Source organism: Grus americana, chromosome 5 (genome assembly GCF_028858705.1).
Source record: "Grus americana isolate bGruAme1 chromosome 5, bGruAme1.mat, whole genome shotgun sequence".
Classification (NCBI taxonomy): Eukaryota; Metazoa; Chordata; class Aves; order Gruiformes; family Gruidae; genus Grus; species Grus americana.
Window position 1 is genome coordinate 57,226,500 of NC_072856.1, and position 17,769 is coordinate 57,244,268.

The window sequence follows — 17,769 nt, forward strand, 5'->3', positions numbered from 1 at the left end:
CATGGTGGTTGGGGGTTTTTTGGTGTCCAAATTGGATGATGCAGAACTGGGAGATGTGGGAGATGGACCCACAGATTTTCAGTTTGAAGAGCCTTTACTCTCTTGAGAAGTGCCAATGAAGTTATGATGATCTACGTATCAAAGACCTGAGAAACAACTGCAGTGTTTGGTCCCTCGTTGTGCCAGATCCATGAAGTGATGTCACTTTCAATATAGTCTTTTTCTAGTAGGTAGCGCATGGGAAGAGGCAAAGAGATGTGGAGAGGGGTAGGGGAAGCTCCAGGTTCTGGACCTGCAAAGAAGCTGTTCCCACTGGTGATCAGGCTGCACAAGAGAGCTGGCAGGAGGTGACTGGGAGGAGAAGAGCAGAGGGCCAGGGACCGGACTGGCACGTGCAGTGGGGAGGGAAGGTGAATGGGGAGAAGCAGCAGGGCTGGGAGGAAGTCCAGGGCATCCTGGGGTGGGTGGGGAAGGTGGGTGCCGAGGATGGACAGGGCTGACAGCAGGACGAGGGAGTTGGCAGGGAAACTCATCTGGGGCAAGCGGGAAGGATGAAGGAGCAGAAAACACAGCTTCCCTCCGCTATTGACTGGAAATACAATTTCTGCCCTTGCTTCTATCCACAAAAGCACCGATTTTTAACGCTGGTATACAGGACCCCTACGGCACTTCGCAGAGGAGAGGTCTGCAACCGCGGCACTGCCCCTGCTCCACCCGGGGACGCGACCTGTCCAGTTACCCGGGCCCTTGCCCCGGCACCGGCACCGGCCGAGGAGCCCGGAGGAGCCCGGAGCCGCCGATCGGTGCCGCGCACGGTGCGCGGCCGCTCCCCACGCCCCCGCCCGCCTCACCTGCGCTCCCCCCCCGCGGGGGGAGATCGGGCAGAGCAGGCAGGGCAGGCAGGGCAGGGCAGGGACAGCTCCCCCTTCCATCCCCCCGGCGGAGGCTGCGCGGGGCGGGGCGGCGCGGGGAGGGGGGGGGGCGGTGCGGCCCCGCCACGCGTGGGAGCGGAGCGGGGCGGGCGGCAGCGGCGCTTTGTCCTGCCCACACACACAGACACACGCAGCGCAGCCGGGCGGGAGCCGGCAACATGGCCGGGCCGGCGGAGGGGCTGCCCGCCGCCGCGCTGCCCGGCTAGCGTCGCGGGGCCCGGCGCTGCGAGTGGGGCGGCGCTGCCGCCGGAGCCCCCCACCCACCCCGCCGGCCGCCCCCGGCTCCGGCCGCCGCCGGGAAGATGAGGTGAGTGCGGGGCGGCCGGGGGATGCGCAGCGCCGAGCGCCGCGGGCAGGGCGCCCCGCAGAGCCTGCCTGCGGGGGGGTGTGGGGGGGCGATGTCTGCGGTTCCCCCCGCGATGGTGTCACGCCGTGGGGGGGGTGGCGGCGATTTCCTGTGCGAGTGGAAGGCGGAGGAGAGGTTAAGCAATGCGGCGCTTCCTAGCCCTTCGCCGGATGGATAATACGAGTGGGTGGTGACATTTTTGGCATGTTTGACTGTCAGTGCCTGAATCCATATGACAGATTATCTCGGCGGTTACAAAAGGCTGTAAGCGCTTTGAGAATAGTGCTGCGATGTACAGCCAGGGATCCTGGCGATCCTGCTTAATGCTGCTGTGCCTTACAGCCCAGAGGGACGGCGGGATGAGCCTGGGACAAAGTCCCCTCCGGGCGGTAAGGACAATGTGCGGGGTTGTGAGAGGAGTTCCTGAAAGGAGGGGACATCTGATTTCTCCCGAGCATCCAGCATAGGTCGTGCCTGATCTCCCGGAGTCTCTCTCTCGTCAGGCAGCGAGTGCTTCAACTCGTAGTTATCCCGAGGTCAGTTTGTCTATTGTGAATATGAAAACAAATAAACAAACAAAACCCACAAAAAAACCAACCCACGGATTTCCTGCAGCCAGATAAGTGTCTGGTGGAAGGAAGGAAAGAAGACATTATTTGTTTTGGTTCATACTCTCCCAAATCTGTCTCTTTCCTCATTTATTCAAGAGTTCACCTGAGCTGTCGGTATCTCGGAGCAACCCAGCCTCTGATTCATCTTCTAGTACTGGTGATTCTTTCCACTTAATTACTATCTTTAGCAAGGTAAAACTGCTTTGGGAAACCTTAAAAATGGAAATAGCAGTTTGAAGCCAGATACCTTTCTGTGGTGCCTGATCCCTGAATTGCAAGGTTGGCAGTGCTCCTAGGAAGTACAGTGGAAGTCTAAAAACCTTCACTTGCATTTACAGTTACATTCACTCTTGACACTATCACGTGTGCCAAAGACTTGGAGGTGCATCAATTTATTTAGTCTTTTATCTTACCATTCATTTTCTTCACTTGCTTAAAATTGCGTTCTTGGGGTGGGCTGAAAGCAGACGACCCTGCAGTGTGGCTGGTGGCCTAGACCCCTCTGGTCTCCACACGAAAGGCGTATCTCCATCAGTCTCACCTGATCTGATCACAGTGCTGCTCAGAGACCTCCAGAAATCAAACACAACGGAGAGCAGCAAAGTTTTCCCTTGCTCCCTCCTGTTCAGTTAGCAGAGCTCTTCCCCCACGAAGGAGGAACACTGACTTTCTGACTCAGAAGCACATCTTTCACCCCCGAGGAGGCACTACAGGTTGGTTGGAAGGCTGGAACAATTTTGCATTTCTCCCACTGGAGGTACCCAGCTTCACTTGAACTTCTGCAGTTGGTGGTTGTGCTTTTTGTTGGAAGATGTAGCAGGAAAGGGAGAGACTCACAAAGACAGACTGAATTAGGGTACCATAATGCACCCAAAGTAATCCCCACCATCAGAGCTAGGGCACTCTTAGACGAGGTGTGAACTACAGGGCATTTTAGAAAGAAAAAACCGCTTAACTCCAGGAGGGGCTTCAGGACTTCCCCAGGTCCTCGCCTGTGATGATGAGGGATGTGGTGCTTCTCTAGGTTGGACACCTAACGCCAGGCTGTGTCCTGTCTTGGTGAGGGCACAGGCACCCGAAGTTGGGCTGTGTGTGCTGCTGGGCGCTTCTTTGTACAGCTGCCCTTCCTGTTTTCCCCATACGACGCCTGGCATCTGCAGGTGTGTCACACTTAAAATAGTCTTTTTTTATAATTACCACTTTTATACTTTAACATACATGCTTGTTTTGTTTGGTTTGGGTTTGGTTTTTTTTTTTTTTGAATGAATTCCTGTTTTTAAAGGTTTCCATTACTGATTTTTTCCTTGCTTATACAGTTATTACTGAATAGGTTATACTTTTCAGTACATATCTGTCTGCAAATCACCTAAAGCCTTTTCCAGTAACAATTCTTGTTTAATAAATATAGGCTATATAATTCCAAAAGACCCTGGCAGGCTATACAATCATTTAATAAAAACCTTCTTAAAACATTTGCTTAGCCATGTGTACTTTATTTATATTGCTTTTTGTGGTGAATAAATTACAGTGCTATACTTTGCACAATTGCATTTATGTGATGGTTTCCATTTTTTGATAATTTATGTCTTCACTTCAAAGGTATAAAGTGTGGGTGTACCACAGGTCTTAGTAATAAAACAGATTGTAATAGATGTTCTGTCTCAAAAGTGGATTAGGATTCCTGGGTGGAAAATGCTAAAGTGCAGAGGTGTTATTACTTCTTAGTATATAAAAATATTCCTTTAGTACAATAAATATTGAGGTTATTCTACAGCAGATATTAATTTATTCTTGGAAGTAACAGAATTAGCTCATATTTGGGAAAATGTCTATGAATATTGCCATAGATGAAAATAAGATTTTTACATTCTGTCAACAAAGGTGTAACCTTGCATTTCTTAGTCATAACTGTAGTTTATAAGGCACTTGTGTTCCGGTGGTCCCTGTTATTAAAAATAAAAACCACCTATAGCATTTTGGGTGCATCCCTGAAAAAATCTGCACTGGCTCTCTCTTTGCGGTGGCTGCGGTGAGCGTGAGCTGGGTCTCTGTGCTGCGGTCCCAAGGCAGCGATGTGGGTAAAGCCTCCCGCTCTGAGCACTTTGTTTTTCTAAACAGAACATACAGAGGATACCCAGAGATGGAAACAACCTCTGAATGGGATTATTCAGATTAAAACTCCTCTTTTGTGGGAATATATGCTTTAATCAAATGCGAGACAATGAGTTCAGTACAGAAGTTACTGAGGAAAATGGTAACCCTTAGCACCTTAACGTTTGTAGAGTTCTCTAGCTAAAGTCAACCTTTTTGTTCTGACATTTCTCTATAGCTGCCAACTGGAAATCCTAAAAAGCTGTTGTATTTAGCCCTGATTTAAAGGCATGGAGCAACACCCCGAGAAAAAGAGAACTCAATATTCATAGTATAAGCTTGTTTTAATAACAGAAAGCGTATATACATCATTCTTCTTAAACCTTTTGTTTTCAGGCATAAACAAGCAAAGTCTTTACATTTCTTCCAATAAACACAATGTATTGAGCATTTCATCGTCCTCTGCATTTTCTATTCATGAAGCAGTTCATGAGAGAAGAGTTTTGCCAATGCTTTTAGTTTGCTTGGTGGGTAACTGGAGCTGTATGTATGCAGTGTTATTTTCTACTTTTTCTTTACTGTTTCTTTCTGTTTGCATCTGTTACAAAGTAGAGAGAACACTTTGTCCGTGTTTATACTGTGGTCAGAATTGGGGTTACTGACCTCACTGGACTCATGGCCTGTGTAGCTCAGCGTACTGTCTCCTGCGGGAAAGGAGTAGCATCCCCTGAGATGGATAATAAAATCAAGTTGTCTATAAAGTGTCTTTTAACCTTGTCGCTTAGTAATTGATTTCTGAGCTGGAGCAATATGCTTGTAACTTAGCTAATTTTTGTTTAATTTGAAAACTCTGTCCTGCCATGTTCTGACTCCTGCTACGTGCCTTGGCGTTGCGGCGTGCATGGCTGTGGGCTCCTGGGGACGGTTGGGAGTTGTCACACCACTTTCTACAATCATGCCTTTGGGTACGTTTAGGTTTGCAGCTTTTTGAGCCGAATCTGTGCTCTGCAGTTCTGCCAGTGGCACTTGATGAGAAAACACCCAGCCCTTTGGCTGTCACGGTTTCGTCAGCAAAATCCCAAGTGTGGCTACTATGCTGCTGACAGAAAATTGCTTTTGCTAGCTCCGCCTAGATCTTCAGACGGGTACTTTAGCTCAAGCTGCAGACAAACTCCTTTGTCAGCAAAATTTGGACCTCCGCTGAAGGTTGCACCGTGCTGGCTATGGCCATGCAAAGGCAACGGCAGTGGCTTATCAGGAACTGAGCGCTCCTGGGTTTCCATCAACGTAGCCTTGCTGTCAGGACATGTGAGCAGGCAGGCCAGCTGTACCTCTTTTATACTAACTGTTATTCTGTCATACTTAAAAAATAAACTTGTTTTCCACTCTCTAAAATAAAGCGTAAACTCTGGACATCTTTTTGTGCATTCCCTCTTCTTTTGGAATATTCTGGTTTGTATTCTTTTTGTAGTGGTATAATCGAGGCTGAAGTTAATCTTTCAAGTGAGGGTGTGCAGGTCTGTTTAACTCAATATTGTGGTTTCGTGTGGTGTTTCACTTCTGTCCTTTCCTGGACCACTCAGACTGTGTTAAACAACAGACGTCCTAATACAGAGCAGCTCCTTTAGCGGTGTGTTGTGATTAAAGGTGTCTGCGTAGTCTTGCTATGTACTTGGCTAGGTGCTTCCTTTGGGCAGTATTTCATGGTCTCTTGTAAGAAATCATCAAAGTCTTTTCAGAAGTGCAAACACGTTCAGGCTCAAATAATTTCCCTTATCTTGCAGGTTAGCACTTCTGTGATTTCTTCCCTTTTTTTTTCTTGCTATCTGTCATAGTTTCTCTCAGTTCTGGGCACTGTGTAAGAGGAGAAGTATTGAGCCTCTTTAGGAAAGATTTCTAAAGCTGCTACCAAAATAAAATGAATCCTGACCAATGTTCAATCCTAATAATTACAGAATTAAAATAAATTGAACGAGCTATAGATGTTCTTTATCTGAGAAGGTCACTTTAGATATTTCAGGTTTCCTTGCTGAATCTGAATCTTAGTATTATCTCGTTCACTTTCTATTTACATTTAAAAAAAAAAAAACAACCTGTTGTTTCAGTAATATGTCCTTCATTGCAGTAGATAAGTGGTGAAAACTGCTCCAGTGTACATTGGTATTGCTCCTACAAGAGGATGGGGAGTTTTGGGATATATTTTCTGTTTTCATCACAGCCATTGCAGAACACTTGGGATCCATAGTGCTCCGCCCCTCCTTTTTCTTTTTCTCAGCCTTGTATCTAGGTTCAGTTTCTCAGGAGCATGGAGGAGAGGTGGAGTAGCTGTGCCACTGTTTCTTCATCTCACCCTGTTGTTCGCCCTTAGGCAGATTTCATCTGTAGTCACCTATCCAAGACTTCCATTTCATCTGCTTTTTGATCTAATGCACCATAATGAGGGGAAGCGACCGAAAGCCACCCTGCTACAGCTCAGAGCTTCCACCAAGATGCATTTGAACCATGCACCAGTAAAGCCCCCATCCCTGCAGGAGTACGGCCGTAATGCAGCCCAGGGAGAAGACACCAGACCTCCAGCCAGGCTGCCGTGAGGCCCTGGGGGCGTAAGTCATGGCAGCACACAGCCTTGCTTGGGTTAATCTACCTTGCTCCTGGCTGATTAGCCCACGGGGAGCTTTGCAGTGTACGGATAAGCTGTTTCCCAGCACCTGAGCTAGCAGAGATGTTCTAGCCTGTTCTGTAGGAAGAGGAGTAACCTGATGGTTCACCTGGCACGTTGTCCTGGTGATGGCTCCATGTTCACGTGTGTGCGTGCACGTCATCCCATAACACTCAGAGTGCATCTCGGTCTGGGTTGTGTCCATGTGAAATTGAAAACAGTTTAAATTGGGACTTTTTTTTTCTTTTTCATTTCTGGGGTATTTAGCACTGTGGAATGTTTCTTCCCATGAGACTTTGCATTTTTGCATTGAGGCAAACACTCAGAATGGTATTGACAGTCTTTCCAAAACTATTCTTGACTTAAGAGTTATAAAAGCGTTAAGAATATCTATTTCTGTTAATCAGAGGAGACAGACTGGGCAAATCCTTAGCAAAAATTTGAGCCTGGAAACCTCCTTCACATTTCTGATTATCCAAAGTGCCATTCTGTAACATAACAACAATTAGTGAAGCATTACATTTCACTAGATATTTCACAGTCCTGGAGTGGGAGAGACATGTGAGGGCCAGAAACTTTTGATTATCCTTCTTGATGTAAGGCTTGAATGCCTACATTTGTTTCAAGTTCAGTGTTAGTTTATACGTTTCTTCTGAGTTCTTCTTGCTCCCCTCATCTGTGCCAAGTTAGCCATTTGTGATTTGGTAGGGTGAACCAGATCATGAAGTCTTTACATACAAAGATGGAAGAAAAGAAAATTCATACTTTCCATACAAAAAGGGTGTAGGAAAGTAGGGTAGGATCAAGCAGGAGGCTGAAAGGTTGAGGCAGTGCTGCCTGGCACCACCAGAAATGCTCATGAAACTGTTTCTCCAGGGAACACTATTACTACAGATTAAAATTAAAATAATTAATAATGGCTTTTACTGAGATGCTACTCCTGCTCTTCCTCTTATCCACCACAGACCCTCCAACTCAGGCTCCCCAGTGCTTGCGCTACAAACTGTGTAGCCTAGCTGGTAGCATGGATGAGCATTTTCTAACTATCAACCGTGTTCCCCGCCCAAAAAAAAAGGTATTTTTCACTTGACTTCATGATGGAGGTGTTTTTTCCCCCTGAGTGTATATATACTGTTGACCAGGAATTCAACACCTTTCTTCACATTGCTAAACCTCACTCCCTGCCTGAATTTCCTGTGGGCTTTTGTGTGATCACCCTTATAGTCAGCAGTGAGGCTGGGCCTGTTCCATAGAATCACAGAGTCACAGAACAGTTTGGGCCAGAAGGGACCTTTAAAGATCACCTAGTCCAACACCCCTGCAATGGGCAGGGACATCTTTCACTAGATCAGGTTGCCCAAAGCCCCATCCAACCTGGCCTTGAACACTTCCAGGGATGGGACATCCACAGCTTCTCTGGGCAACCTGTTCCAGTGCCTCATTGTAAAGAATTTCTTCTTTATGTCTAATCTAAACCTATCCCTTTTCAGTTTAAAACTGTTGCCCCTTGTCCTGTCACTACAGGTCCTAGTAAAAAAGTCTCCATCTTTCTTAAAAGGCCCCTTTAAGTACTGAAGGTCTCCCTGGAACCTTTTATTCTCCAGGCAACTCCCTCAGCTTTTCTTCATAGAAGAGGTGCTCCAGCCCTCTGATCATCTTCATGGCCCTCCTCTGGACCTGCTTCAACAGGTCCATGTCTTTCTTGTACTGGAGACCCCAGAGCTGGATGCAGTACTGCAGGTGGGGTCTCATGAGAGCAGAGTAGCGGAGGAGAATCACCTCCCTTGACCTGCTGGTCATGCTTCTTTTGATGCAGCCAGGATATGGTTGGCTTTCTGGGCTGCAAGTGCACATTGCTGGCTCATGTCCATGTGCTGGTTTATTCTCTGGAAGACCCTCGCTGTTGAGAGCAGATCTCGTTTAGGTGAGCAGTTCATTTCTCAGGCAGTAGGTGTCATTCCTGCAACTTGAGATCTCATAGTTTTCTTCTCTCTTTCTTCAGCTTCACATAGGTGCCAGGATGGATAGACATGTTTTTCTGTGGTTTACTGGGGGGGGGGAGAGCAAACCCCAAAAGCTATGTAGAGCAACTTGGCTTAAAGTAGTACTGTGAATTGTAGCATGCCATGGGTGCAGCATGGGTAGATGCTCCAGTGGGGAGGACCTAGTTCAGGTCTGGCTTTGCAGCGAGGCTGTTCAGGCCCCGTCCTTGTTGTGGTGATGTCCACAGTGCAGACGTGCTGTGCTTCCTTGGCTGGTCTGTGGCTGCTACATCTCTTAACCTTTTTGGCTTCATTTCTTTATCTGCCAGAGGATGACAATACTTACCTGAGAGGGAATAAGGATGATTAAGCAGCTAGGCCTCAGCCTAGCAGAGGATTTAAGGATATGCTTAAGTTTGGTCCTATTGAAGTCATTGCTTTGCTAGAATGGAGTCTCCTGTTATAAAAGCATTTCTGAGGATGACAAGCATATTTATACTAAGTGCTAAGCATTACAGTAAAGTTCCTTGTGTCTTGCTGTCCATTCATGCTTTCCTCCTCTTTCTTCTTTTCCCTTTCCCATCATTCGCTGCTGCTTCTTAGTCAGCATGGGCGTTGCTTCCTTCCTTCATCCCTTGTCTGTAAGCCACTCCCTCAGTAACAAGGGGATCTAGAAAATACACTGAAATGGTATTAGCAAGAAGTAGGGCTGTGGTTACTGTAATCCCTTTAATTGCATGCTGTATCCTTCTTTTTCCGTCGCTGTATGCAGATCAGGAGGTTGGCTGCAGTGATGTTCCATGGGTGTGTGTTTGCATGCAGCAGGAACAGCTAAACACAGCCAGGACTCTTGAATGCTCATGATAAAAGGTTAGCTTAAATAAGTAAATTCAAGTGAGAAAGCCGTAATTGGAAATAAGTCTGTTACATGTGTGCTGGATGAGTTAGGAATATGTCTTCAGCACTGAATAGGCCTGTGGTCCAGAGAACATCAAAAGAGAGTTCAAAAATGCCTACAAAAACCTTTAAAAATCAGAAACAAGGAAGTTAAAATCATCCACATATGCACATATTTTCATGCAGCTTGTATATATGTACCCATGCCCATTAGCTCCTTACTGTTGTTATTACCCAGTTAAAATGTTTTTGATACTGAAATCATCATTTTATTAAATGACTCTGTTTTGTCTGTCACTCTCTTTCCCACCTGCCAAACAGTACTGGGATTTGAGATAATCTGTGAATTCCTTTTTCAAAAGGATTTGTGATTTAAAATGAGAGAAATACTGGACTAGCATATTTTGACAGAATGAGGTAACTTTAATATTCTGACTTTGTCATGAATTAGTGTTGAGTGCTGCAATACATTTGCATGCTAATCTTTCTATTAAATAACTAAATACATCACCTAGTTGAATCTAAGTCAATTTTTGATCCCACAGCTGTTACATTGAGAAGTAGGGATTTGAGTCATCATTGCCTTGCTATTTTCAAGCAATTAATTTCTTTGACTAGTCAGAGAGAACATCGTCTTATATACTCATTTTACCTGTATGCTTAATAAAATGTCCTATATCTGCCCATTTGTTGTTTTGCTTGTCTGGTAGTAAGAACCATCTGTGAGTATGTGGAACGAGGAGGTACGTCCCTTCATTTTGCTTCGGCATGTGCAGTGTTTTCCATTAAAGGAGTTCACCCAAGTGCTGCTTTGTCAGCTGCTACCAAAGTGATCCATAACTCACAACACCGTCTTACACCTCCACCAGTAGCCCGGCGTTGTGATGGATCCTCCCCAGAGCCTGACCTGCCGACTCTGGGCTCTGTGTTTATTTGTTTTAATTGGCGTAAAGTGTCAAACGCTCGTTCACAGCGTATGAATCACAGACAACTACCACCAAGATTGCCGTGGTGAGTGGTGATCCCCGGGGCCGTGTAGCTTGTCACACACCCAGGAGCAGTCCAGAGCAGTGCCTTGCTCTACCTGCAAGTCAGCCTGGAGGCGGCCGTCCACCTCCATCCTTGGAGATTTCAGCTGCCCACATCTAATGCTGGAGGCAGGAGGAGAGCCGGCTGATGCTACGGCATTAAGGTCCTAATCTTGAAAAGACTTGTACACATTCTTGACCTTATTACTGGGAACAGCATCCTTGATGTTTGTGAACTTTATGACCGTTGTGATAAGACCACTGACCGTAATAAATCTAAGTACGTGTGTGATATTGACAGGATCGGGGTCTGATGTAGCAGCGAAGGCAACGTGGTCTGGTGGAGGGTATCCCTGCCCGCAGCAGGGGGGTTGGAACTAGATGGACTTTAAGGTCCCTTCCAACCCAAACCATTCTATGATTCTGTGATTCTGTGATTCTATGATTCTTCATTTGAGGGCAAAGCTCAGTGGGGGAAATTTTGTAGCTTTTAGGAAACGAGCCAAAATCTACCCTGTTCCTGTCCTGTGTATGGGAGTCCTCACTTTTAACATACACAAATAGGAACATGAGCATCTCTTATTTAAATACCACCCCCACCCACCAAATGAACAATTATTAACTGAAAACTTGGCAGTAAGTCAAACAGCTCCTGCCCTTGGGGGCGAGCGGGGGTGGGGAGGGGGAGGCAGGCGGATGGTACAAGGAGGTGAGAAGCTCTGGGGAGGGCTGGGGCTGGTGGAGCCATCCTGGTGAGGCTGGTCCTTCCCTCTGGGGAGTTCATGAGCAAAAATAGAAATGAGGAATGAAAGGAAAGATGAGCAGAGCATTTAGCATAACTGGAGTGAGTGAGTGAGTGAGTGAGTGTGAGTGTGTGTGTGTGTGTGTAGTGGGGGTCCCACTGGGCCTGTCGTGTTGATCCCAAGGAATGGTCCCTCGGTTTGTGGTCCAGAAGAAGTTGCCCAAGGATGAGCTGTGAGGGCTTGCTTGTCTCTTCTGTCCTGTCTTGCTAAACAAAAACAGTGCCAGAACTGCATGACTGCAATCCTTTGCAGGATCTCAAAAAACCTGAGCCAGCATACTATTTTAAAATTTCATCATATTAAGTATGAGAGCGTTACAGAAATAGCGGAGGGGAGACTGAGCCGGGCAGCAAACTAGGGGAGATGGAAACGAGTTTGTAAGAGCAATAAATACCATGAGGACATGTCTTAAGCTAAGAAGCTTGTTCAGAGGTATGCGGGCTGAATGCCTCACATCGTGCATTTAGCTGTCACGGCTGTCACCGTGGCGGGGGCTCTGGCATCGGTACTGGTGCGGGTCTGCTGTAGTCAGTGCTGCCAGTCTGAAAGCAGAGCAGCGGCGTTTTCAGCTGGCTCCGTCCCCTGAACCGGTTCACCATGGAGCTGTGTAGACGTCTGCCAGCATCACACTGCGGGGAGAGGGAGGGAAGGCCCTGGTGAGGCCAGGGCACATTGGGGCAGCCCCAGCAGAAATAATGCTCCATGTCCAAACCTCCTCTTGGTGGTGACTTCATGCTTCCAGGAGCTGAAATTTAATTCACTGCACGGTCTGATTAGCCCAGTGGTTTGCTAAGGATTTCCATGCTAAATTGCTAAAACAATAGTCCTTCTTCCTTACTCAGGAATGCTTTCTGTGCCCTCATTCTTTACAGTTGTCTCCAGTCTTTGATCTCTTTGTCACTTTGGTCAAAGTCTGTCACTGCAGACTTAGTTGCACCCTGATGCCAGCTGTCATCTGTTATTGCCATCAGGGTCTGTTCAGCATCCTTTTGCTTCAGAGGTTTGGACACCTTTTGTGACCCTTAAAAAATGATAATTCTGAGTGGACAGTGCAAAACAACCACCGCAGCTAAAGGTTCCCTGAGCAAACATTTTAGAGGTATGCTTGGGTATTACGGGCTACAGTTAAGCCTGACCTTGCTAAAGTCCTCATCTTCTATTTGAATGCAGTGGGATTATAATCTAATATCAATTTCCATCTCTGATTCCCCAACACCCATGTCAATATGATAGGCCTGAACTGCAGTTCAGCTTCACAGATGGTACCTGCATCGCAGAAAATATTAGATGACTAGTGCCCTAAATACGACAGAGTGCATTTGTCTACACATCTGTGATACAGAAAAATCTCTTTAATGGTAAAAAGCATAGTCACGTAAGAGGAATGTGAAGGGAGTTTGCTAGAAGACTCAGTGGTGCCTTTTTAAGTGTTGGACAGGGTGAGCAAAATTAGAATAAGACCTTAAACTGTGAATAAACATGACAAGTGATTTTTAACACATCTACCTAAAGAAGCGGGCTTTTATGATTTTTTGTTATTTTATTAAAAACAACTTTGATAACTGCTGTGTTTTCCTAATAGTACAAAATACATCAAATATTTTAGTGACCTGCTATTTAAAAAATACCCACATCAAATGCCGCAGTTTCCTTGAGGATTGTCTCAATTTCCTTCAGAACATGCATTTCTCACGGCCCATTAACATCTGTTCAGATATTGCAAATGCAGGGTGATGGAGAGGTGAAGATTTGCAGGGTCTGGTTCTCACTCTGCAGCCTCTGGGCTCCAGAGAAACTTCAGCAAAGATGGAGAGACAGGGGAGAGCCTTCATGGAGAGTGAGCATGCAGCAGCCCTGCCAATGTGTCCTCGGCAGGATACACAGCTTCTAGTACCCCTTTTCTGGGGAATTAATTTATTGACAACTTAAAACTGTTGATTTTGGGGGGATTTCTCCAGCATCTCTTCTGTTCTCTGCTGTCTCTCTCTATTCTAAAGCTGTCTGCATGAGGATGTGAAGCAAAATTAATCCAAATCACCTAAAATGTAAATGTAAATTAGGTAAACTAAATTAAACCATTGTATATATTCTCTGCTTCAGCGTTCAAGTGACCTTAATTTGATTAAGCTTAATTCACATCAAAGTAAATTATACTAAATATGAAATAGGGTTGATTTAATTAATAATGAGTGTGTCTGCTGGGATCTAATGTGGTTTGATTCATTACCGAAATATTAATTCAGATTACCTTTCTAGAGTTTTCTCATGTAGATAAACCCTACAGGTCAGTTTATTAGTTATGCCTAAACTGATGTAATTGTGTATTGATTCCCCCTGGCTCTAGAAGGACCTTCCCACCACTCTCCTTGTGTGGGACCTCCTGAGCATTTTCTTGTAGGGTGTCTTGTTAATTTGTTAATCGAGCCAAAGAAAATTCATCAGTTTTCTGTTGGATTAGCCAGTTTTTGACCTGGTTTGTGGCTGCATGGTGCTCCACAAGATAAAGGCAGGAGTGTAAATGTATGGTCAAGGTGGAGAGGGTGGGGATTTGTTTCACCTCAGGTCAACCCTTTGTGCAAGAGACACCCTGTTTCCGGCACTATTCATACGCTGGAAGTTCACTCTCCATTGGGTTACGTAGCACATGGGCTAGAAGAAGTCATGAGTCTTACTGGAGTTGCTTAAAGCCAGATACCACCAGGTTTGATTTGCTCGGTGTTTAGGTACGACTGTCATGTATTAGTTGGCTCTGCCTTGTACTGTTTTCCTTTGGCTTTTTCTCTCCTTTGTGCCTTTGTAGTACTACAGCATGTACCTTCTGAATAGCCATCACCTAAATAGCTTGTGCTTTCAATATACACAAGCTCTACTGACCCACTTTCTTACTGCTTTTCTTCTTTTCTGCCTGTGGCTTTAAAGTTCTGTGAGTATATTTTTTTGCTGTATGATTATTAAAGGAATGGACACATTATAATTGCAAAGATAGGATAACTGGAATGTCTGAGACCTACAAGTTTTTGTGTAGGGTGTTTTTTAAGGACTTGCTTTGTTTTCAAAGTTTTGTGGAAAAAAATTCCAATTTCATAGTGCTGTGCTTCGAGTGTAAAATAAGTAGCAGAACTGAAGCACCTGATCATTTTCAACAATTGGGCAGGTTGAAACAATTGGAGAGGCTTCAGGAGAAGAATGGATAATAAATATGAACTAGAGGTAGCAAAGTTGATCTAATTCCATAGCTTTTTTGTTTGTTTGTTTGTTTCTCTGAAGGTGAGTAAACTGGTATTTGGAAAATGGAGAAATGACCTGAAACCTGGCCTGAACTTTAACATGAACCCTAACTTTGATGCAAAAGTCTCTGGACTTTGGGAGGCTGGAAGGAATATAACACTGTGCTTCAAAATTCCCTTGGAATCTATCTCCAGAGCACTAGGAAATGCTGGCTGTCCCTGTTAGCATCTTCACACCTTCTAGTTTCAGCTTGCACAAGTAATGACTCAAAACAGTGACCAACGCGCTGCTGTCAGCCTCTAGAAGCTTCCTGGGCTTATTTGGTTGATTCTGTCTGGAAACCAGGCTTTGAAACCGCTGAGCTGTGCCCATCTCATCCTGTTTTAATATCAGCACACCCAGACACATAAACAATGTGCTTCTTCATGAGGCGATGAAAATCAATGAGGCTTTGAAAAGACATGCTCTTTAAAGTCATGGCCTTATTTGGGAAGTTGCAAGAAGCTTGGCTGTCACACGAGAATATTTTGGCTCTGTGACAGTTTCCTTTATACGGTTCTTCAGCGAGGAATCTCCTGTGTTTGTGCAGTGATAACTTACAAGTGTTGCATGCCTTTTTTCCCCTCCCCAGGAATCTTTGTTGGAGGAGAACCTACTATGTTGGTCAAAAGAGGCCAAAGACCCCTTTAGATCTCAGTCTGGTCCAAAGTATGTAAAGAAAGCAGGTTTTCAAAGGTAAAATGCAAAATTCCTGGTATTTCAGTATTCCTGAGCAGATACAAATATGTTTTTATTACAATTACTTCTCTATATTTTTTTTTCCACTACTCGTTTGTTGAGTGCTACCTTCTGTTTATGTAAGTGTGGGATTGTTTAGGAATAACCCAGTCTGCCATCACCATTTTGTTCCTTACACTCCTTGGGAATGTTTCGTTTCTGTTCCTGATGCCTTGGGAGCTGTGGTGGGATAAAAGAGCCTGTATGATAGAGATAAATAAACTGAAGGGAACGCGTCAGAGACAGAAGCATTTTAGACTTGGAGTTTTATGGCAAGAATGAAAGAGGAGAGAGAAGATTATCACAGCAGCATTTTGAAATGGTTTCAGAAGAGGTAGCTGAAAGAGAAAGAGAGATTAGAGAAGAAAGTTGTGTGATTATAAGCTAAAAATCACTGTGGCTGTTGCTGAATCCCTTGTCCATATGATAAACCAATGGATATAAAAATATTGCAGAGACTTAAGCCGCACAACTTAGTGAAGTGTGGAGAGAAGAGCACCTCCAGGCCACACTGATGTTGGAGACCTGGGGCACAACGACGAGCAATGCCATATGGATCTGTCATGATGCTGATACCAGAAAGGATGCCCATGAGCATCAACAAAACTGTTAAATAATAGTAGTTTTTTGGAGAGGTTGAGAAGTCAAGGGACAGAGTGTGAGGTTAACACAGTCTGGTTGTGGGACTAGTACCTATCCTTCAGATTTTACACCCCAAAAGGGTACAAAATATCCTCCTCCCCGGGATATGGGATCCTGTCCTTCACCTGTCCTCACTGGTTTTCCTTTGACCTGTTCTTGCCATTCCTGTGCTCGTACTGACCCAACATACATTTCAGCTCTTCTCTGCTCTGCCCAGTGGCTTCCTGTTTCTGAGAAGGTGGGGAGGCAGCTGTAAAGGCTGATCTCTGTCCCCAGCCCGACACCACTACAGTGCCAAAGGAAATATTCATCTAGCGCTGGCATGTCTTTGGAGAAGGGGCAGGTGGAGGGGGTGGTGAGTCTGGAGCAGAAACAGCCCAAGGGTCCAGCATTGCTTGTATTTCCCAGGCACCAACACTGTCTGATAATACTAATGTCACTTAATATTGTCCTCATCTAATAGCAGCCTCAGGCGGCAGAGGAAAGAGCGGTAGTGCCCATGGCAGTGGACGGGAAAGCAAGATACTTGTAACTTAGGAGAGCTGGAGCTGTTTGCAGCAGATAGGAGGAATGCAACTAGGAATGTGAGGCTGGAAAGAGCAGGCGTCAGGTTAGGCTGATTTGCAGTGCTCTGAGGTAGAAATGTGAGTTCAAAATGTGGAAGAATCATGACGGCTGTCTGTGGCTGGAAGCTTAATAAGAATTTTGTGAGCAAGGCGAATAAGCTTTGGATAGTATTTGAGGTTTTGTGATGATCTCTCATTTTATGAGTCTGGGAATTCATTTGCAGAGCCTTGCTACTTCTGTCTTCCCTTTCAAGGTCAGTGGGATGCACTGACTGCTCAGTGGCTTCATTCATTAGAAATTATCCAAGCCAGGATTTGACTGGGATGTTTATCTATGATGACCTGACCATTTCCTTCAGTAAGTCATTCATACTTGGAAAGACAAATGTATCTCATGTTAGAGGACAGATCATGCTTTGCCTTCAAAGATGAGGGAAGTAGGATTTGGCTCATGAATAAATATTTAATACTTGAAGATACGAGTCAGTTGTCTAAACTGAATTGGTGCCCAGTTCCATTTCAAGTGCTCCAGAGTACCCAAGTGATGGATACGTGGCTGATGGCCATGACCTGTGGGAGACCAGACACTGTACGTGCACTTGGACACCCCGGTTTAGGCAACTGGTTTGAACCCCAAGCAATGCCAGGCAGGACAGCAGCGAGACTATGCAACGTTTCAGCAGTGAGCACTGCTGGGAGGAAACAGATCTCGTTTGCTGCAGTTCACTCTGGGGATTGGTGTGCAAAAAACAGTCGGTGGATCTGAAGCCAAGGCCACTCTGATTGCCAAACCCACTCCTGGTTTCCCCTTCTGTCCTCTCCTGGTCCTGTACACCTTCTTTGTGCAGTTTTGGGGTGGACAAAAGTGTATCTATCTCATTGCTTTTCCCAAGGTTGCGATCCGGTTGTGAGACAGACTGGATGTGTTCTGCGTGACTTGCCTGCTAGTCTAGCCTGAGTGATGAAAAGGACCAGGTCAGCACAGGCAGGGAGGCAATAGGTGTACCACTGAGCTTGATTCACGGTAGTGTAGGGCAATTTGCACTACTGTTGCTTACTTGGCTATAAAAATGCTACTAGCTCTACTATAGGTAGTTAATCACAGTTGTGTAGCCTCAGTAGGTGTTTTTTTTAAAGACAGAGTGAGAAAACGGGATCATTCAGTTGAGAAATGATAAGCCACGCAATTATAGCTGGGCAAGCAGCG

The 17,769-nt window shown here is 45.5% G+C and overlaps 1 protein-coding gene across 3 annotated transcripts in view; it reads left to right on the plus strand.

The window, feature by feature from the left end:
• The first annotated feature begins 992 nt into the window (after window positions 1-992).
• Window positions 993-17,769, plus strand: part of EVL (Enah/Vasp-like) — a 158,532-nt gene continuing 141,755 nt past the window's right edge. For all 3 annotated transcript variants that reach the window (XM_054828582.1, XM_054828587.1, XM_054828589.1), the window contains exon 1: window positions 993-1,239. In XM_054828582.1, the coding sequence (XP_054684557.1) occupies window positions 1,235-1,239 (5 nt within the window). In that variant the 5' untranslated portion in view covers window positions 993-1,234. The remainder of the gene's footprint in view (window positions 1,240-17,769) is intronic.